The 22,650-nt window shown below is 45.0% G+C and overlaps 3 protein-coding genes across 3 annotated transcripts in view; 1 reads left to right on the forward strand and 2 right to left on the reverse strand.

Annotated features, from left to right (window-relative positions):
* Nucleotides 1–22,650, reverse strand: part of LOC146205173 (uncharacterized) — a 51,664-nt gene that overhangs the window by 13,714 nt on the left and 15,300 nt on the right. The window lies entirely within an intron of this gene.
* Nucleotides 1–22,650, forward strand: part of LOC146205175 (uncharacterized) — a 34,809-nt gene that overhangs the window by 155 nt on the left and 12,004 nt on the right. The window contains exon 2 of the mRNA XM_084589857.1: nucleotides 19,256–19,358. Within this exon, the coding sequence (XP_084445983.1) occupies nucleotides 19,337–19,358 (22 nt within the window). The 5' untranslated portion in view covers nucleotides 19,256–19,336. The remainder of the gene's footprint in view (nucleotides 1–19,255; nucleotides 19,359–22,650) is intronic.
* Nucleotides 8,397–13,726, reverse strand: LOC146205176 (uncharacterized). Its single transcript, XM_084589858.1, has 3 exons — nucleotides 13,047–13,726; nucleotides 12,340–12,438; nucleotides 8,397–9,799 (listed from the first exon to the last, which is right to left on the reverse strand). Exons 1-3 carry the CDS (start codon nucleotides 13,346–13,348, stop codon nucleotides 9,649–9,651), a joined length of 552 nt encoding a protein of 183 aa, XP_084445984.1. The 5' UTR covers nucleotides 13,349–13,726; the 3' UTR covers nucleotides 8,397–9,648.

The raw sequence follows: 22,650 nt of genomic DNA on the forward strand, positions 1-22,650 counted from the left end.
CAATACACTGCTATCGGTCGCCACTTTTGTGGACTTTAGCTCTCGGACCGTTCGTTTGGCGCGCGCAGTGTGGCTGTGCTGCTGTGTTGCGTCTGAAACTTGTGTCGCGGACTGTACCGATTTCGAAATCGGCATCCAGTTTGAGTGCTAGCAGAATGCTTACTACCCGTGTGAGCAGTCACGAATGGTTCGTGGTATGCAATTCGTGGGGCCTACTGAGAGTTCTAGGGCTGTGCAGCAATTCTCGCCAACGTAACAAAAAGCCGGGTTGTGGTACCGGGTTGTGGTACAAATCCGGTAAAGCCGCGGTAGGCGAAGGCTCGCACCGATCGAACACAGGCTCGCGATCGTCAGCTCTTCGATGCACGTACTCGAGCGGCGTGAAGTGACGGGTTAGCGCTCTGCATGTTCACGACTCCATTTGCCCGCGCTCATTTCGCGGAATGAGCATCGGCGCTCTACTCAAGCTGCATGCTACTTGCGTGTGCGTGACGCCGTGTTGGGTGTCTTCGAAAGAACGCTTGTAGTCAGAACGCGTCTACCGTAGCTTAGTGCGTGGTGAAGCTCTATCTCGACGCAAATGCATGGCTCTCGGCGGTAGGTTTTGCAGCGCCGCCAGTGCAACGGAGGTTTCTTTCAGCCATAATTAAGGGGAAAGCCTTTAATGGCTCATACTGTCGTGGACAAAGTGTGTCCCGCTTTTGCGGCGGCGGTCGCGTGGCGGTGCTTGGCGTGCGTTCGTTTCTAGTTCAAGTGTGGGATTGCAGAAGGCAGGAACGCTAGAAAAGATGCCACTTCAGGAGGAAAGGCGCAGTATCTGCCACTTTCTCCGACATGTGTGCGTTTGGAATTAGCACCCATGTGCACGATTTCTCTGCCAACGTGGGAGCGCACGGCAAGGCTCGGGACGGGCCGGTCTTTGTGAGATACGTGCGACGCCATTTTGAATTTAGGGTTAGCGTGTGTTTAGGGTTAGTGTGTGGTATAGTGGTGTTTGTACAGCGTTTTAATATTGTTTTCGGTCATGTGTGTGTTTTTAGTGTCGGACGGAATTGTTTTAATTTTTTTGTGCATTTGTACAAAGACGTGAAGGTTGTCGCCGCGATTAGTCCTTGCGAGCGGCCGGGCCTGCTGACGCGGATTAGTATTTGCGCTCGCGCAGTTCTGCTTCTTTCGGTTAACCACAGTTTGAGTGAGGCCCGTTTCACATATGCTGCGACTGGACCGAATATAATCGGTCTAGTCGGTGACGCCGCAGTGCGATTTTCGGTCAGTGCGCGTTTGGAATTAGCACCCATGTGCACGATTTCTCTGCCAACGTGGGAGCGCACGGCAAGGCTCGGGACGGGCCGGTCCTTTGTGAGATACGTGCGACGCCATTTTGAATTTAGGGTTAGCGTGTGTTTAGGGTTAGCGTGTGGTATAGTGGTGTTTGTACAGCGTTTTAATATTATTTTCGGTCATGTGTGTTTTTTAGTGTCGGGCGGAATTGTTCTAAATTTTTTGTGCATATGTTGTACTTCAGGCGTGAAGGTTGTCGCCGCGATTAGTCTTTGCGAGCGGCCTGCTGACGCGGATTAGTATTTGCGCTCGCGCAGTTCTGCTTCTTTCGGTTAACCACAGTTTGAGTGAGGCCCGTTTCACATGCTGCGACTGGACCGAAAATAATCGGTCTAGTACGTCGGTGACGCCGCAGTGCGATTTTCGGTCAGTGCTTTCACATAAACGCGTTCACAGCGAATTCGGTCGGGCTGACACGCAGGGTTGCTTGATGCATGTACAGCCAACCATTTGTTAAATGCGACATTAACACAGCAAAATGTGTATCGATGTTGCTAGTTTTAGGCGCGTTTTTAGTGACGACAAAATATATCGTATGCTGTTATTAAAATAAATCAGTTTGCATTATTAAACAACTACGTTGCTGCGCTGCTTGCGATACGTGACGCGCTCATGACGCGCCCAACGCTATAAGGCCGCTGTACGGTTGCTTTTTTGACCCGCTCCGCACGCATGCTGCCGCACCGAGACGACCGGTTCGGCGGGGCATACAATAGCGCACACCCGCATCCGTCGTCCGCAGAAAAGTTGACTCAATCTCAACTTTTTGCCCGCACGTGCTGATCAGCAAGGCGACCGGATTGCAGCTATTGGTTGCGCTGTAGGTGACGTCTCTGGCTCCTCCTCCCCGATCTTGCCAGGCAATATAGCCGCCAGCGGTGATAGCGAAGCGACGAGCGAAGCGTAGATGGTAGTTGTTGCTCTGCCGCAAAAACCAATATACTTTGCGCGCATTGCTTACTAGTGTTCCTATCAACTGTGATTTCCCCTCAAGTCGGATCATATGCGCCACTGTTATCTGCGCTGAGCTGAAGACAGTGATTTTCCAACCGGCGAAGTGTACTAGGTCGCTCCGGTGTCACGATGTGTTTGTGATTATCGCTAGCCGCGAGGATCTTCACGGCCGACAGCCAGCAACAGTTTCACGGTGATTTTCATGCGCACGAATCGGCTCCTCAGCGCATCGAAAAGTGCGCGTGCATGTGTTGCGAAAGTGTTTACGACTTGAGCGACTGCCACCTAGAAGAGGACTGTCCATGTTTGCAAAGTTCGTCACACACTGTTTTCCTAATGCTGAAATTAACTTGGTGACAGCTAGTCTGGCACCCGTTCCACTGGTCGCAGTGACCGCAACAGAAACGAGCACACGACTTTGTTTCCGCGATGTGTCGATCGCCTGTGTTGATCGCGGTCCGTGTATGTGAAGCACGAGCCCTTTCCGTGCGAGCGCCGAGCCCTTCGACGACGGTAGCCGCGCGGCTTTCGGGCTACTAATATGCCACTATTCCGCGGTTTGCGCTTTGTGCTGATATGGGTGCTCGACGGCACTGTGCAAACTGTGAAAATATCGTGTACTTTCACGGCAGCTGTCACTTTGAGAGCACCTTCCTGTTTATTTTTATTTCCTGCTAGCTATGGTGCACCTATGTCTGCAATAAGTATCTGTGCGATGAATCGGTCGACTGAACACTTCTGTATGTGATGGGCTAAACACTTTATTACCACATCAGGTCTTAAAAAAAAAAAAAAAAAAACATTTAGACGCGATGCCAAAAAAAAAAAAAAAGTACAGTATGGCGGGAGGTTATGCTAATGAAAAAAAAGCACACCATATGCAACTGTGCCTCATGATATGGACACTTTGGTGTACCTAAGGCATGTTGAGCATGAAAACATATTTGGTTAAAAAGAAAGAAAACAATTGAAGAAATTATTGTGGTTACAATCTGCTTTCTTCCTGCATAACTTGGATGAGTTAAGTTCATTGGACAACTGCTTAGACAAATGATGTATATAGGCTTTATACCGACATGATGCTGTTATGGAGTTGCACACATTACATCCCATACTTGTTGCTTTGACAGCTCTACTCTCACCAGACTGCATGCCAACTCAGTTTCATTGGTATTGAGTAGCTGTTCAGCTGCATTTCTTTGCTAAGGGGTACCAATTGAGATATTTTCGATGCCATCAAAATCGGATGTCGATGCTCATGTCCGTGCCTATTTGCTGCTTCCATTTTGCTGTGACGCCCATGATTACTTGCCTACTGAGTGATATTGATGATGTACGTGTGCAAATCTTACAACAATTTAGAATGCAATACTGATTTTTTTAGTCTTTGTTGCATTTGCTGCTCGCCTAAATTTTTTGCACCTTGCAAAGTGATCAACTGAGTTTTCTCACATATCAGTTTACATTTGCTGTATGGCCACCACTGTGCATGGTCTCATACCACATTTGCAAAGATTCATTACCTTATCTTTTCATCGTGTGTTGAGCATTATCACATAGGTATTGGTTCTATAATGGTGATGTTGATCCACTATGAAAGCTGTGAGGCATGGATGTAACACCTGACTTGTTGACACTAAGGTCACATGTAACTTAATCTGAATTCATTCCTTTTCTGCTTAGATTGGATTTGCTGTTTGCATTCACAGATTCACTACTCTGCTTTGCACCTATGCAGAGTGTTACCTTAGCTTTGCAGGATAAGGTTATAACAGAATGGTTACAATCTAAGCGGGCAGCCTAATTCATTTTGTGCAATGACTAGCAAATGAGCTGCCAAGCCTTGTAGTGGTGACTTTACTGCTAGCTATTTTAACATAAGAAAAAGTGATTTGGGAAGCGGAGTGTGTGAGCTGAAAGTCTCAGTGTGCCTCACAATTCATGAATTCACAAAAACATTGTACACAGTGCAATGAACGGTATTATGATGGCAGTTTTTCAGAGTAACAGCCATGCAATTCAGTCTGTTTTACTTTCCTACGCAAATACAAAGAGCCTTAAAAGCTCTCACACACTATAATAGAAACCTCGGTACCACAGTGGTAGTTTTGTTTGCAAGTATTGCTGTGCTTATTAATGAAAATTACATGGGTCACAAAAATACATTTTAACGAGCTGTATATGTGAACTCATTTTTCTAGTTATGGTAATGACACAAACAGCCAGGCTGTGGGACTCAAGAAGGACATTTCTTTTTGGAAAGTGTGCAAGTTAATTACAACACTGTGTTTCATGGAACAAAAATTTGTTCAGTGGAAATATCTTGGCTTAACTTGTTTTTAAAACTTTTACACAACGCATTAATATGGGTCTTGTGGAGCTGGCAAAAACACTGCTAAAGGACAAGGACAGTAGGAAAGAATAAATGCAATTGTACTATGTAGCAATTCTTGTTCTCCTTGTTTCTTCATGCAGTTTCCTCTTTTCTTTTCCCACGAGCTATCCCCACAGTGCACTGGGATCAAGCCCTTTAGAATTTACTTAGTCACGACAGGAGAAAGTACAGGAAGCAGTGCGTATGTGTACTTGTAATGCACATTATAGTTAGCCATCTCATCTCATTGGCCTCAAAGTCCCCGCTGAGGTGGCGCGCTCGACTCGATGGGATCAAATCCTGGCCTTGGCGGTCACTTTTGGATGGAGGCGAAAAACAAGGCACCCGTGTGCTGTGCGATATCAGTGCACATTAAAGAACCCCAGGTGGTCGAAATTTCCGGAGTCCTCCTTTACGGTGTCTCTCATAGCCAGAGTTGCTTTGGGACGTTAAACCCCACAAACCAAACCATTGACCTCAAAATGCTACTTATTCCCATCATGATCCCAGAAGCATGCACCCCCTTCCAATACAAAGCATCTGATAAGAGACTACAGGACAGCTTCCACCATATCAGTTAAGACCACAGCTGCGTCATCACCGTTTCACTTGAAGCTGACCAAAGAGATGCCAGCAAACCATGCATACCAAGTATCCCGGCTAAATTTCATCAAACCTTAAATTAGGTAGACTGGTCTAGGCTAGTGAAACCAACCGAGAACTATTCAGAGTTGATTGCCCTAGTCTCCAGTGGCTTTCCATTTGCCATGGTTTTTCTGCAGGTAGTAAAAACTAATTAAAGTTGCAGATAGTGCTAAAAAGCAGCTGCCCGCAATGTTTGCTTCAAACTATTCAGAGTTGATTGCCCTAGTCTCCAGTGGCTTTCCATTTGCCATGGTTTTTCTGCAGGTAGTAAAAACTAATTAAAGTTGCAGATAGTGCTAAAAAGCAGCTGCCCGCAATGTTTGCTTCATGGCATGATTTCCATAGCTGGCTTCCAAATCAAGCTTTTATATGACTAGCTGCTCACACATATCTCTCACCCACGTCATGCAAAGCCACACCATGGAGAGCACTTCTGACAAAAGCCAATTTTGTTGTCCGAGCCACGTTTTGGGACATTGAAGAGGAATTGCTGTAATGCAGACACTTTATTTATTAGGTTTGTTGCCGTTCAAGACAGAGAAAAAAAGAGTTATGCAAAATAGAAGGCACCTTGGTGCAAACATTTCTGTCAGCTGTTTTGGAAAACAGTTTTCTGCTTGCTTATTGATACTAATTGTTCTTGAAACCAATAATTTAAATGTTAACTATATAGCCTTAATCATTTTAAGGTTAAATAATGAAACACCAGCCTAGGCCAGGCAACTTTCAACAGCCCACAGCTGGATTATTTCACTGAGCTAGGGCACATCGACTTTCTGAAAGCTAGGACACCTGGTATATAACACACTGCATAGTCTTTTGTTTTTTTTTTTCTCTTTTAGTTGTTTTAATGTCACAGTCACCTTCTGTTTTAAGTACATCACACAATATGCTAAGTATTGATTTCAGGAAAAAAGTGCAAAATAAATAGCACTTGGGTGCACACATTTCTGTCAGCTTTTTTTTTTTTAAAGATAGTTTACTGCTTTTCTATTGATGCTAGTTTTTCTTGAAGCCAATGGTTGAAATGGTAATTGTATAGTCTTAATCATTAAAGGGTTCATAATGAATGCTGCATAATGAAACTCGAGCCAGGCAACCCTCAACAGCCACAGCTGGTGCGCCTAGCTAGTGGGCTAGCTATAGGCACACAAGCTTTTTTTGAAAGCTAGGACAGCTGGTGTATAAAACACTCCAAGGCTCTCCTTTAGTTCTGTTAATGTCATGCCAGCTTCTGTTTTAAACACATTACACAATATGCTTTGATTTTGTTTCTGCAATTCTTGAATTAAAATAATGTGTTTAGTTGCACAGCAATTTCTCAGCAGAAAATAAAGCATTTACCCAACAACTAGTGCTTTCATAAAGCAGCACAAATGCCCTGTGGAACAAATATGCAGCAACAACAGGGGCAAACTGCAGGTGATGTAAATATACCTTAATTGCCAGCCTTGGCAACTATCCAGCCTCTATTCCCACATAGGAATTGCTATACATATTGCTGAAATTCTGATGCTTTAGCTTGCACGTATCATAAATGAACTGCACCTAAGTAATCAGTCAGTTGGGAATAAGCTGTTTGCCCATGTGTGCTAGCTCTTCAGGTAGTGTCCTTGGGTCTGCCAATTTCCTTTTCACACCTCTGTTCCATATTGTACTTTTTGTCCTCATGAAAAGGGGGGAGAGGGGGGGGGGGTGGACAAAGAGAGTGCACTTGTTCACACTTGACGCTATTCACCTGTAGATCCCTCTCCATATCTTGCTACCTTTCCCGGCTGTATCTGGGCCAGTTCGGGCTAGATTACATTGTTTTTGTTGCCCTTTCGTTTACATCTCGAACTTTCACAGTATCCTTCAGCTGTCACTTCAAGAAATACCTTTCTGTTGCTTTGTTTTTATTTCCTGCTGGATATACGCATCTATATGCCTAAAAAAATATTTCTTTGATAGACGACTGAGCACAACTTCTGTATGTGATAGGCTGAACATGTCACCACATAAGGTTTTTTGTCCCCTGCCCTTTCCACGCCGAGAAGAAAACGCGCTTCCGCTGGAAAACTCTCCCGCTGCTCTGCGCGACTTTGCATTGAAGCCATCTGGGGTAAGAAGGGGGCTATCTGGAGAAAAATAATTCATAGGCTAGATGGTGAGAGAGAGAGAGAGGGGGGGGGGGGGGGGGGGTACATGACAGTATTTTTAAGACCTTCTTGTTGAAGTACATTAGTTAACATTAAGAGAACATTCTAGCTTCTGTTAGACACACTACACGAGATGTTTTATTTAATATTGTTATCTGTGGGAAGTGGTAAAAGATATATGCTTCTCGACTGACAGTAAATCGCACCAGCATTTTCATACAGCAGCACAATAAGCCCCGTGGAGCAAATTTGGGTCAGCAGCTAGAACATATCCTGCAGGAAGCACGCAGTGTGTAGTGAACTGCACATAATTTCCTTATTTGCCAGTAACTATATATACCGCCACATAAAAATCGGTACATGTGTGTACATATGCTGTATGAATGCTTATGGTCTAGCTTGCATGCAATATTACATATATATAGATATACCTATATCAGTCCTCGATTTGCTTGACAACTTCCTTATCACCATATATATATATATATATATAGCATTTAAAGGAGCGAACAGTCTCAGAGTGCAAGGCAAACTTTTTTTTTATTATTATTATTCATACTGGTGACATTTACGGGAATGTTGTGTGTTGGTTACTGGAATAAAGAGCATTAAATGCAAAGCGGAAGGAAAAACAATGCGCCGATGGTGGGAGTCGAACCCACGACCTCCGAATGTTGCGTTCAGTGCTCTTCCAACTAAGCTACATCGATGGCTGTCCTCCCCTCCGCTTGCTTGGGTATATATGTTCACTAACCGGATATATATATATCCGGTTAGGATATGCACATGACTGCACTGCAGGCTGCAACGCCCCTGTAAACTTCACAGCTGCCTTTTGGACAAGTCTGAAGTCACCTGAAAAGAAACATAGAACAAAAACAGAAAAGCACAAGCAGGCAAAGGAATGAAAGAAAAATAAATGAAGAAGCTGCTATAAATGGCTAAGGCCACACATTTACACGAGCGCAGCACAGTGAGAGCTCTGAAGCGAAGCCAGTACATAAAACGTCACTGGCTGGTCTGGGCCTGGATCAAACAGACCGCTATGAGAGGGCCCGCTGAACCAGATGCAGACCAGAACCTGGCAGCGGCAGCAGAACAGCAGCACTGTTAGGCATTCAAGAGATTTTCACCCAGCATACAAATGGTCAACACATGTCGCGTCCTAGCGCTGTGCTGCCACTGCAAACCGGAAATTGCTTGAATTCCTAAATGCAGCACATGAACCAGTTTCAGGAAACCACTCACTGCAGTGCAAGCTGTGGGCCAGGTCTCATTTCTTTTGTCTAGCTTTAACGTGAGCTAACCGAGCAAACCTGAAAATGCCTATTGAATAAAATGTAGGCCGGAATTCGACAATGGCTACACCATGTTCACGTTCAAGGTAAATGTAACTTGCTATTTTGGAAGTACAATGCCAGCATCAAGTACTTTGTCCTGCCATGACACACGTCCAGCTTGAGAGAGAAAGTACTGCACGAGCTTTTCTCGCACTGCCTTTGCCTGAGCTCCATAGTTGTTGCTGCTGCACCTGTGAACAGGTGTAAAGCCAGGACCTGTGCGCTCATCAGCTCTCCATTCACCATCAATTACTCGCCCATCCTCTCCCACCCTGTCAACATCTGCTGGAAGTGTCCTCAGGTAGTTATGCAAAAGCACAGTGGCCCATACTATTGCATCCACCGTTTTTGTAGAGGCCCTGATTTCCTGACAAAGGATCCTCCACCGGTTAGCCAAAATACCAAAGGCATTCTCTACGATACGCCTTGCTCGACATAGCCTATAGTTAAAAATCCTCCTTTCTGAGTTCAGGCTTGCTCCTGGGAAGGGTCTCATGAGATATGAAGACAGTGGGAAGGCCTCATCCCCAACTATGACATAAGGAAGTTCTACAGAGGTGCCTGGGAGCAGTCTTGGTTCTGGTATGGACCAAGAGCCCGCTCTGAATTCCTTCCCCAGTTCACAGCTGTTGAAGAGGCCAGCATCCCCACGAGAACCGCATTCCCCAATGCCTACTTTAATGAATCGATATCTGGCATCACACACAGCAAGTAGAACTGTGCTGAAGCCACCCATGTAGTTGTGGAACATTGTTCCAGAGTTAGCAGGCGCCTCTATCTTAATGTGCTTCCCATCAATTGCCCCAATACAATTTGGAAAATTACAAAGGTCTTCAAATTCAAAAGCTATTCGTCTCTAGTCAGCTGTGGTTGGCTCTGGGAGATACAAGGGCTGAAGAACTTGCCGCAAGGCAATGCATGTTTGCCTCACAATACGGCCTGCTATAGAGTCGGAGATCCTGTACGACTTTGCTATAATCTTCAACGTGGAACCGTGTGCCAGGTACCTGCAAAAATAGGAAACCCAGTGAGTAGGACCAATGCAAAGCACTATTTGTACATGGAACAAACTTTTAGGCACAGATGTCATTCAGTGAAGCAGTTTATAATTTGGTTTACGGGTTTAACATTGCAAAGTGAACCAAGGTTATGAGGGATGCTGTTAGGTTATGAGGGTCCAAAAATTTTGACTACCTGGGGCTCGTTAAAGTGCGCTAACATTGCAATGTACACAGGCGCCTTGCTTTTTGCCTCAATTGAAAAGTAGGCACCACAGCCTGGATCAAATACAAATCCTTGAGTTCAGGAGTAAGTGTCCATCACCGAGCTGATGTGGTGAGATACTAGTTCATCATGTTGAAAAGCATGAAATGCAAGCACAATCTCGAACAGGCAATACATAGGCATGGAACCACTCTTTGATTAAGAATGAAGTACTTAGTACAAGCACGAAGAATTTTGGAATTATTATTCTATTAGTCAGCAGATCACTACATCTGCAACCAATCATTAGCTGTAATAAAAGAATCGGCGTAGTCGGTGTCTTACTACACCTGCCCCCTTTGCTTCATATCTCAGAGCTGATCTGATGTCATAAAAGTCCTTGAGGACAAGGAGCAGTAGTCGAAGAATGAGACTATGCAAGGCTTGGCAGTGGTATTTTTCTTTCGTATAGGTTGTGCCTACTTTGAACACAAAGTGCAGTGCCACTGGCATTCACACCACTAATGTTTCTGTTAACTAAACAAGGGAACATGCAAACAAATCTCGGAACACACTTGCTGCAATGCCTGAAGTCAGAGGCACTTTGGCAATGAGTTTCCTCAGTACCGAGCCAGGCCACTGAGCTCTTGTTCACTTGTACTGTTTGGTTTCGGTTTGTAGGGTTTAAACGTCCCAAAACGACTCAGATTATAGAAGTCAAAAGATTATGACATGTATTCTAGCTTTCAGTTCTTCACTGAATGCTTGGTTGATGCAAATACGAACATTATCTCACCCATCCATAAGCTTGAGAATGTGAGCTAGGCCCAGTATATGTGATATGCTCTGCCAATATTGATACACGAGAAATGGAATCATGTGCCTTGTAAAAAGCCAGCAAAATGTATACAGCTTTACACTTGGTAAATATAAAAGTGCAGATTCTCACTATATGGTTGGGCATCTAAATATCTGATCAACGAGGATCCAAAGGAAATTAATGTATGGACATTTGAGTGTGAAACCTTATAAAAGGAAGTAACGTAAATGTGCTGGATGCATGCAAGTCCCCAACAGAGGACTCAAAATCCATAAATATTAGTTTTCCACCACCTTAAACTGAAATAACAGTATCAAGACCTGTTGCTCCCTTATGACAACGCAAATTTGCAATGGACTGTCATGAGATATTTTATTATCGGACTGTTTTTTAGACTTACACAGTCCCTTTACATGCTATGTAAATATATGGCCTTTTGTTTTCCTTGTATTCAGTATCTACATATTCGATGTTGGACGAGCCATGCATAAAAAATTGCAGTATGTTTGCAAAAAAGGTCATCAATAAACCCTGACATTCAAGGCATGCAATCAAGCTATGGAGTTGTAATTTACTTAGGATCATCACACCTAAATCAAAATTCAAGCAAGTCTTTCTTTGCAGCTGGGAGCCCTTTGTGTCAATAGGCCATGGTCAACATTCTGCTAGAAGTATGCTTAAATATTAGTTCAGCATGATATGGTGGCCTGGAATTTTTATACCTTTTTTTAGCCTAAGACAATAAGATAAATCAGGGGAGCTGACTACTTTTCTGTGTTTGCTGATTACTATAATTGCTGCAGCATTATTCTGCTGTGAAATTTTGTCAGCGTTCAGCATTTCCTCTTCAGCAGCTTTGGAACCGCTTGACTACAAAATACTGACAGCAAGCTAAACAGTGAAGCAAATATTCACAATATTCTAACATATTTTCACATTTCTACTTTGCACTGGTCGATGGATGTCTTGCATTGTTTGTAAAATAAGGTATGTGCAATCAAGAAACAAACTGGGAGATCTCACGAAAAGCACATGGTGTACTAGACATGGCAATACTTGACAATATAGAATTGACCACAAATGTAAAGGAATGTTTACAGCCACAATAAAAAGTTAGTATAATCCAAAATAACATTATTGCCTTCTTGACTGAGCAGATGTTGAAATGCTGAAAGGATGATTACATGCAGGATCTAACCATAAGCACTTAAAAAGCTTACTAGTACAGCTGTGACTACGTGTAGAACAAGAAAGCCCATGAGGCGCTGGGCACTGTGAATTACAAGTAAACAATACATTTTTTTTTCATATATGCGGTACAATAACAGCTTAAAATGTGGATGCACCTTAAACAGATGACAGCATTGCATACACCTGCACATGGTATATGCTACTTACACGCACGTCACTGGATTGAAACACACACACACACACACACACACACACACACACACACATACACATACACACACACACACACACACACATACACATACACACACACACACACACACACACGCTTACCTTAATGTGAATGCCAGCTTCTCCCCAGCTGACAAACTGACCACTGAAGCTTTGAGTGGCTCAATCAGAGGTCTAACTAACTCTAGGAGACTGTCAAACCTGCACAATAACAACAGCATAATGAAACACTTGTCTATTGAATAAAATGAGTTAGACAACCCCACGTTTACTGTACGCAAAAAAGCACGGCAGATGCATGTATGCTGAGTAACAAGGGCGATATGCTACAGCGGTAACGGGTAAAATTAAAATTAGTTCATGCTTTTTACTGACTGAGAAATTCATGAACGTGATGTTGGCCGTACTCCTTCGTATTGGGTGAGCCTAGGTAATTACCGCGAAGCTGAGGTAAAAAAACATACACAAAAAAAAAACAATAATAATAGAACCAACTAGGCAAGAAATTGATGTCCATACTTTATTTTTTTCATTGACGAGCACTTCCGCGCCTTTGGCTGGCTTCGTTGAAAGGCTTCGTTGAGGTTAATAATGCACAAATGTAACCGCGTTTGCATTCCCAGTCTCTTTCATAGTTATGAGTAAAACAAACTTAGTAATAAAGTTTTCACACGCTCTATGCTCTGACGGATGAAAACGCACTTCCCATCTCATGCATCCCTGACGCGAGCACACTACCTGCTCCGGCGTACTACGCTCAAGAAATTCACGAAATACAGGCAAGGATGATATGAACATTTACTACTTACATTTCCACAGTCATGCGGAAGTACTGGAAGAAGTCTGTGCAGTCTCCGCTCCTCATGTCCCGCACCAACGTAAAATACTCGCAGAGTCGACGCCGATCTCTCAAAAGACGTTTTGTAGGCTTACGCCTTTTACGTAGCTGCTGGTGGATTACGTCGGCGGCGATGAACTGACCAACTAAAGACCAGTTGACATCGCTACTGGCGGCCATGTAGGTAGTCAGGAGCTCTGCTGAACTGCTACTCATGTGGTAGCTGACGAGAGCCATCGACCACACCAACAGCCTCGACAAAAACCACGCCATGGCGATTCCGACGCAGCCGAGATGCAAGGCGCTAGAAAGGAAGACGCGAAAGAGCTCCGCGGTGGTCACGCAGCAGTTGGAGAATGGTAGTATTGGACAGAAGGCGACGCCCGAACGCGCCAATCGGGACGCTTGAACCGTCCGGCTGACCGGCAGTCAGCAAAACGATCGTACAACACCCTTTCCGCACCCCGTCCGCTTGAGGCAGAAAACGTCCGGGCCGCATGCGTGCGGAGCTCCCCATTGGTCAGTCCACGGTCAGTCGCAGACCGATCACACCGACGCCAAGGTCTATGCCGACGCTGCGATCGAATTCCAACAAGTTGGAAACCCGTCGCAAGCAGTCTGCGGCTTGACCGACGGAATTCGCAGTGTTGCAGGCGAAAGTCGCATGCTGTGAAACGGGCCTGAGGCGCATGCCGCCGAGGAAAGGCTTGGCAGATAGGGTCGCCCCTTCAGATGCCAGTGCGTCCGGGAGTGAGGAAAGGGACGCGGCAGAGACCGCGCAGGTTCCCGACGCAGCCGTTTTTATGCAACACATGACCGCAATGTCTGTGTTCACTCGTCAGCTCGATTCGGTGGCTAGCCCCAACCAAGCCGCAGCTGCGGCGAAACAGATGCTCCAGAGTTTCGTTATCAACACATTTTCTCCAGGACGAAGAAAGGTAGAGAAGGGAAACGCGCTTGAAGGCGAGCGCCAGTTAAGGCTAGGAGGTAAGAACAATTAGGCTGCTTCTCTAAGTGCCAAGCGGCTCGGAGCCGAGGTCCAGGGAGCACCGCGCGTGCACTCTGCTGTCGGTGAAGACTGAGGAGTGACTGATGCCGAAGTGGTTACAATCTAAGCGGGCAGCTTAATTCATTTTGTGCAATGACTAGCAAATGAGCTGCCAAGCCTTGCAGTTACAATCTAAGCGGGCAGCTTAATTCATTTTGTGCAATGACTAGCAAATGAGCTGCCAAGCCTTGCAGTGACTTACTGCTAACTATTTTAACATAAGAAAAAGTGGTTTGGGAACCAGAGAGTGTGAGCTGTGCACAAACATATTGTGCACAGTGCAATGAACGGTATGATGGCAGTTTCACAGAGTAGCAGCCGTGTAATTCAGCCTGTTTTACTTTCCTACGCAAATACAAAGAGCCTTAAAAGCCCTCACACACATATAAACCTTGGTACCACAGTGGCAGTTTTGTTTGCTGGCATTGCTGTGCTTATTAAAGAAAAATACATGGGTCACAGGGCCCCAATAGGCTCTTGGTTATTGTCCAAACAGCAAACTTCCATGTTAGTGAAGTGTAAAGGCATTGCAAGTTTCATCTGCAGAAAATATTTTCATAATATATTCTCATTCTCATATAAGCTCATTCAGCTTCCACCATATCAGTTAAGGGCACAGTTGCATCACGACCGTTTCACTTGATGCTGACCCCAAGAGCTTACCAGTCTTTATTCCAGCAAACCATGCATATCAAGTATACCAGCTAAATTTAATTACTCAAAACAGTAGCTGTTCTTTTTTCACCTACAGAGAAGCCTACAGACGGATCCAAATTTATACCTAAATGAAGCTGAACAGCCAGTAAAACTAGAGCACAAATTTCTTATTATAACATTTGCCAGACAGCTTACATTTTTGCGACACATAAACCAGCTAAAGAAAAAGGCCTCTCAAGCCCTTAACATTCTGGAGATACTCTCAAGAAACCGCTGCGGCTCTGATAGGGCTAGCCTTTTTTTTATATATACCGCACTGTAGTGCACTCCTGTTTAGATTATGGATGCATTGTCTATGGCTCCACTAGACCATCATATTTAAAGACTGAACCCAGTACATAACTTAGGCCTTCGACTGTCAGCCGGGGCATACAGAACGTCCCCTTAAGTAGTCTGTATGTGGAAACTGATGAACCGCCCCTTGAAGATAGGATGCTTACCTGCACGTACATATTAAAAATAAGGTCCCTCCTGAAACACCTGTTACACTGTCGTTAAAACAGCATCATCCAGAACACTATTCAGCAACAAACCTCATGCTATCAGACCACTAATCCTTCGCTTTGAAGATATATCATCATCATTATCAGCCTGATTATACCCACTGCAGGGCGAAGGCCTCTCCCATATTTCTCCACTTAACCCGGTTCTGTGCTAGCTGCATCCACTTGACCCCTGCGAACTTCTTAATCTCATCCGCCCACCTAACTTTCTGCCGATAGCGCATTAGCCAACTTCGCCACGCCGGGATCGTGAACCGTACATCATAAGTCTCTAATTCTCCTTGTCTGCCGTAAAGAGAGGGATTACGCGAGGGAGAGGTACCGCGCCTTCCCTTTCCCGTATACCAATTATAGAACGCCGGTGAACTTTGATGTTAGGTTAGGTTAGGTTGATGTTGGTAGCCACTTCATCTGCTTTTTCATTGGCTTTAATGCCACAGTGAGCTGCAGCTGGTAAAGGCCACAGGATGAAGTATCTTGAGCAGTTGAACCGTCGGTAAACATGTGGGTGTACTGCTTATATTCCTTGACTATGTAGGCGAGAGCGGCCAGAATTGCAGTTAGTTCAGTGGACACGATGCAAGAAATGCTTCTTCCCTTAAAGGACATGTCTGAGATGGGTGCGCATAGTTTCTCGGGTGGCAATCACATCTAGCGGGAGACGTCCTGCTTCTGCATGTGTTCCTGATGCAGAGGGTCCCTTTGGGAGTCCAAAACATATCCGTAAGCAGTTGTTCCGTGCAGCTTCAAGAATCTTCTTGCTTGTTGGAGATAATCTTTGAAGCACCGGTAAATAGTTGCATAACGCTTTGTTGCAGAACAATAGTTGCAGAACAATCGACTGGCAGTTACTGCCCCATCGTGTTCCCGCCATGAATCTGAAAACCTGCGATGCTGCAGTGATTCTCTCAGGAAGTGCTTTAATCTGAGGTGCGCAAGAGAGGTTACTGTCAATTATAACACCTAGGAACCGGTGTGATCGTACATAGGATAGTGACCGTCCACCCAGAAGGAGCGGGTATCGAGTCATTCTTTTCCTTGTAAAAGCCATAGCAACACTCCTTTCTGGTGAGAGGCGAAAACCCTGGGGAGCCAGGTACATTGAGATGTGCATTAACGCTCCATTTGGCAGTGACTGCCAACCATGATTTTTCCTTTGAGGTGGAAGGGTGTTGTGGGTATGGAACCCATCCGTGGCCCTTGGATCTGGGTTGAGTTATGAACTAATGGATTAGATTGTAGACTAATTGCTTATGGATTGGGCGGTGTCTCGAAGCGCCAGTTTCTTGCTTTGCATATTGAGAGCCTTGTTTTCTGGTAAACCCAGTACCCCGGACTGCAGGGCGGAAAAGCACCGTCTTGTGTGGCAGCGCGGTGGGGCCCGCCACAGCAGACGCAGCCCTACGGAGGGCCGCCTGGTTGTCTTGATTGTGCAGTTTCTGGCTGCTGATATTGTTGACTGCTGCAGCAACTTCCATACCCTCTTCAGTCTGGCTCCCTCCCCCTCTCCCCTCCCACTGTCTCACTGTTTGTTTCGTCGCACACCCAGCCTTTGTTTGTTAAGTTTAGAGCCGAGGGGGTTTGCTTTTAAGCCGTATATTACATTTTCTTTAACAATCATAGAAGCCCAAGCCATTAGAGAGGGTAGGACGAAAAGTCTTCTTGGCATCAGCAGGTTTGGGTCATTGGCTCTTGAAACGCATTCTTCTGTCCCGCAGCGAGTACCTGCTGTACTTCTCGAATGATGTCCGAGAGCATCACCACTTGTGGCTGCGGTGATGATGGAATTAACTGCCACAGGTATTCTCGGAAGACATTGTATGTTACGTAGCTGGAGAAACAAATCACTGCCGAAATAACTCTCCTGTAATTGAGAGTAGATGCAAGCATGAAATTGGCCCATTACCTGGTCTTTCCTGGGAGTTGGCTCCATTTTTCGACTTAAGCATTCCTCAAAAAGATCTCGTTTGCTACAATACACGCTTAGTGGCTTCATTGAAAATGCGGCGGCACACGCCGCGGCTGCCTTGGATGTCCGCGGGTGGGATGTCCTTATTTACTTCCACACCTCCCTTGCTTCATCCTTACTCGACCTTGGGCGGGCTACACACCCCTTGCCCTTATGCACTATACTCGGACCAGAATGAGGATGTTTTTTTCTCCTCATATGCACATTTGTGCACATGCAAAAAAACCCAACGCAACACAAACTGTCGCTTACTGTAAAGAAATTTTCTGGTCGAGATAATTAATGCTCTTGGTGCACATCGAAGCCTCAAATAAAAGTGCTTCTACTAATGATGACGTCTTCACTACGCTGCTATTCTTTTCTTTTTGATCGAGGTTTTTCTACTAGCGAAAAGTGATTCCATCTCGATTTGTCATGAAGTTTGTGCATCAGGGCATGATATGGAGTTAAAGGGAAATTTACGTCGACGTACAAGCTTTGCCTTAAAAAAAGACTCTAAGCTCGCTGCACACCTGGAATTGGCCACCTATAGGTGCATGACTACAAGACTTATGCTTAATGTGACCCTAAATGGTTAGACACCATCTTGAACTGCGCCAAGTACGGTTTCGTGACACGTTTGATACAAAAACATGGGCGTAGTATGTCCAAGGACTGTTTTTCTGCTTTTAGGTTACGGCGACAGTCCTTTCGGGCAAACTAGCTTCACGGGCTACTCGTAGAAAGAAACGCAGCAAGTTGGCCAATCCGATGAAGTCGAGGAGGGAGTGAAGATGCGGCCCTTGCATGCAAGCAATTTACGAGGACGGGTTGTTCGGCTGTCGCCTGATGCCGAATTCTCGTTCGTTCCAGCGTCGGGAAACCTATAGCATCTGGATAATGTCTTCGTCATTATATCGATGGTTACACACAAGATGCTCCGGGCGGGTATATGTGTCGAGGACAAGTGAGAATTCCGGCAGGGATGAGGGCAGGCACGGCGTGAAACCTCGTCTACACGGGCATGAGCACGGGAAAGGGTTACTGCAAATATATGGATGAGGACAATGGAGGGGTTCTTTCTTGATGGAGTGCACAATAATCAATGCGTAGGGTAGGGTGCTCATGTGAGTTGTAGAATCTGCAGTTCATTGTGAACTGAACAAGGCACATGGCTCAAATGGCCGGCGGGATTCAAGCTTTAACACAATGTATGTATTGTAATATTTCTCGGCTTTGATAGACTCACTAGACGTGCTGCTTGGTGGGCGGCTCTACGGACAGTGTGGGCTGTAGGAAGCACGGTAGCGGCCAATGCAAAGTGCACGCATCTTGGACAGCAACCCGCTAAGCACAGAACGAAAATTGAGGTTACATGAATTAAAACCTAGACATCCAAGTGTAGGGTTATATGGACAGTAAACTGCTGTCATCTTACAGCCCTGGATGGTAGCATCTATCATGTTCAATGATTCATTCGCAAAGAGACGATGCCGCATATGATGAGTTTGGTCGACGAAGATTGAGCATAAGTACATTGCGCCAGAGTCTGTGCAAAGCAGCCATCTTAAGGCTACGAGTATCACATCACTGCTATACCGGCTCATCTCGTGTGTGGAGCTGAGCATTCTCTTCATGTGCCACAATCCATATTACGTGGAGAGCGAAAGTGACGATTCTCATAGCCTCTCGACTGACAGTCCTGACGATCCCACTGAGTGATCTCCATATGCTGAAACAGCTCATGGTAAATGAGGCACTGTTGTAGATCCACGTTCCCAAAATGTGCGAATTGGGGGTGAGCGTTAGCGGGCTTGAAAATGTGCCTGATGAGGGCCACTGTCTGCATCCCTTACACATAGCCCTTTTTGATTTAACTGTCCACTATTCTTACCGATTGTTGAGACGTTCATCACTGTGGCATCAGAGCTCTAAGTCAGCATCTTTCTTTTTTTCTTTTTCAGAACTGAAAAAAGTATTTGCGGAAGAGCTGCACATATGCATATGTTATTCGAACGATCTGGAGAGAGTATCTGGTGTGATCTATGGTTGCCCAGTGCACGCAAGGTGAGAAATTGCTTGCAATCCTCTATGCCACGCACTACCTTGGCACTAATTCTTGACGTGACTACTGGAGCCGCTAACATAGCGCGGAGGAGAGTGTGTTCGCGTTTGCGCTATGAATGGTTTGACACATAGCGCGAATGCCTGAGAGAAGGAAAGGCGCATGCGCACCTCGTGTCAGTGCTCCGCTCTTTGCGCGTGTTCTTAACATGGCTAGTAACCGATACCAAACTCCATTCTTCTGTGCGTTAGGCCATAGCTTATACAGTTCGTTTGGCTGAAAAGAAATGCACTAGCCTGAGCGTTGCTGCTGCCCACAATATTTCATATTGTGGATATTGTGATAGCAGCTGCGTCGTTGACGACATTGCTCATGATGAAAATCTTGCACCTGCAACCTTTGTCCGCAGATTGTGTTTCCACGAGTGACAGGTGCTGTGTCTCTCCATTCCAGCAGGGGCGCTTGGGCTTTCCCATTTCTCCTGTGCAGATTCTCTGCATTTTATTGCTCTCTGCATTTTATTGGTTTAGTGTTAACAACGAACTAATAAGTTCCTCTAGTTTTGGTTTTATACAAGAAAACGTCAAATTCCTTGTGGCACAAGGACTCTAGAAAATGAGGTTTTTGTTTCGAAAACTAGTAGTCTTCTTCAAACTTGAAACTCCCAATTTGGCCTGACCACAGTGGCGATAATAAAATACATAAAAATTGATTTTGGTAATTAGATATGTTTTTTAGTAGATTTTGCTGTATATTATGTAAACCACTGCTTAGAGCTCAGCCCTTGGCGTCTAATTTGCGAAACTGGCATCCATCTTTGCGTTGATGAAGGAAAACCGAACACCCGGATACAACTCGCGAAAAGAGCGGAATATGCTGCTAACCGCAGCTTGATTACAATATTTTGTGCATTTCCTTGCGTCATTAGAAGGCCCCGTCCTCTAGACAATCCGGCGTCGGCGTTATCGTGGGCATGACTGATAGGACAGCGAGTTGTGTGGCGAGACCGCGCGACATGGCTGAGACGGCAAAAGGGCTTCTCCTTTGAAACGGAAGAGCTACTACGCTACTCCTAGGCTATAGGCCATGCAGGCACGTTCGTATCACTTGTATAAAGCGAGGATATATATACCATACATTCGCAAGCTACCTACCACACTATGCGAAAAACATTCTGCTCCCACAAACCAGTTTGTGTGTGTGCGTGCATGCGCCTTTCGCATGACGTGGTAGGTAGTTTACGACTGTATGGTGTGGAGTATGTGCGAGGGCACGTACGCGAACGAGGATCCGCAAAGGGATCCGGAAGGTGGGAGCCAATAACGCTATCGCGACATACCCTTCAAGGCGGAGTTTAAGTGTCCCCCCAATTTTTGAGTTACAGCAGATCATTGGCGATTCTGACAACCTGAAAGAAACAAGTGTGTCCAACTAGCGCCTGTTTGTAGATAGTGGCAACCCCGCTAGCTTTTTTGCATTTTCAGGGTGTAAAAGCAGGGAAGAAACAAGGGAGAAATCGCTCTGCAGGGTGCGAAAATGGCTGTTGAGAATGCAACATAGCATGTAGTCGACACGCGCTTTGTTGACTATTGCACAACGCAGCAATTGCAGCAAACTAAGAAGTGCAGCTTACAGCTTTCAGCCCTGTAGGTGTGACTGTCATGCGGCTTCAGCGGAAAACAAGCTATATAAACGCTGTCACATAGTTGAACATCTGCCTCTGTTTAGCGGTTTTTTTTTTTTTTTCGTTTTGAATTCATACATTTTAGTGATGTGCCAATTTAGATAACAATGTCGATATAAGTGTCTGCTGTGGTGGAAAACAAGAATTAGTGTGATATTGCCTTGACGGTGCACAATTTTCTCTGAGCAACTACACCTTGCTATCCGTTCGCTATCCGTTCTGTTGCCCAGAAGTTCTGCGAGTCCAGTGGAAAAGGCAGTGTACTACCTTGCACAACCGCTGCATTTCTGATATATCATTTTTTACGGTTACGAAACAATGGCATTGGTTTCTTTTTTTAACTAGCACGACATCGTGGATTGAATTCATGGGCGCACTGGCCACGTATCAATGGAGTCAAAAAGTAAAAGCGCAATTTTATTGCGTTGTATGTGCTAAATAAAAAAAAACTCTACAGAACCTATTTTAACAACTAGGTTCGCAGATGAGTGTGACAGCAAGACTTACACAATGTACTTGAGGGAACGGTCGATTACTAGGCTTGCCTTAACGTGTTTGGTTTGTGGCTTGAAAATATTTTTTTGGTTTTGGTTTATGGGGCTATGAGAGACTCTGTAATGGAGGGCTTTAGAAATTTCGGCTACTTGGGGTTCTTTAACATGCACTGACATCGCACAAGAAATAAGAGAAGGGATCGTACTTGACTCTGCTGGTTGGCAAAATGATATCCAGACGGCTACTTATATTGTATGCGGTGAGTTGTGCATTCGAGGAAAAGAGCAGCCACCATCCTGACGCTTTGAAGAAATATTTCTCCTAGATGTAGCGCCAGTGGGTACAACTGATTGTTTCGTTTTTTTCTTTCTTACGGCGTTTCTTCTGAGCATGCAGAACATACTTCATCATGGCACTCTGATATGTACGCGAAAGTAAAGAAGCTGAAGCGCCTATAAGGTTTACTAAAGATTCATATACAATGTACTGTGCTAGCCATGGACATGTCTGCCTTCGCGATCTCAATGCCTCCACGTGATTTTCTATTATTACATAATACTTCCACGCCCGTAGCTTGGCTTCACAGCTTGGCTTCACAGCTTGGCTTCACAGGAGTCCAATGGCTTTCAAATATGTGTTCGTAGTACGCACGCTTGTCAGCATACGCAGTGCACTCAAGTAGGATATGTTCCACAGTTTCAATCGAGCCACAGTTGTCACAATACGGATTGTTCATTTCACCGAAACGGTAGTGCAAGTCATTTGTATATGCACAGTTAAGAGGAAAGATTTTAGGTGTAGGTCAATTGAACAAAAAAATTGGTAGTGATGTGTTGGCAAGATCCAAAGTCTATACTTTGTTTCGGAATCATTTTTCTTAGCCATTTGGAATGAATCAGATTTCGTGAAGAAGGTCCTAATGTATTTTCGATGTTGGTGGTCTTTACGAGCCACTTCATTTGCTTGTTCATTGGCTTTAATTCCACAGTGAGCTGGTATCCACTGAAATGTTATGCAGTGGCCTGCAGCAATAGCCAAATGATGTAGATACCCGATGTCAAGAGAAACAGGATGATGATTGGTTTTCTGCAGAGATGCTTTGGAATCAGTGAAGA

Source organism: Amblyomma maculatum, chromosome 1, assembly GCF_055883805.1.
Source record: "Amblyomma maculatum isolate TAMU_Amacu chromosome 1, ASM5588380v1, whole genome shotgun sequence".
In the NCBI taxonomy this organism is placed as follows: Eukaryota; Metazoa; Arthropoda; class Arachnida; order Ixodida; family Ixodidae; genus Amblyomma; species Amblyomma maculatum.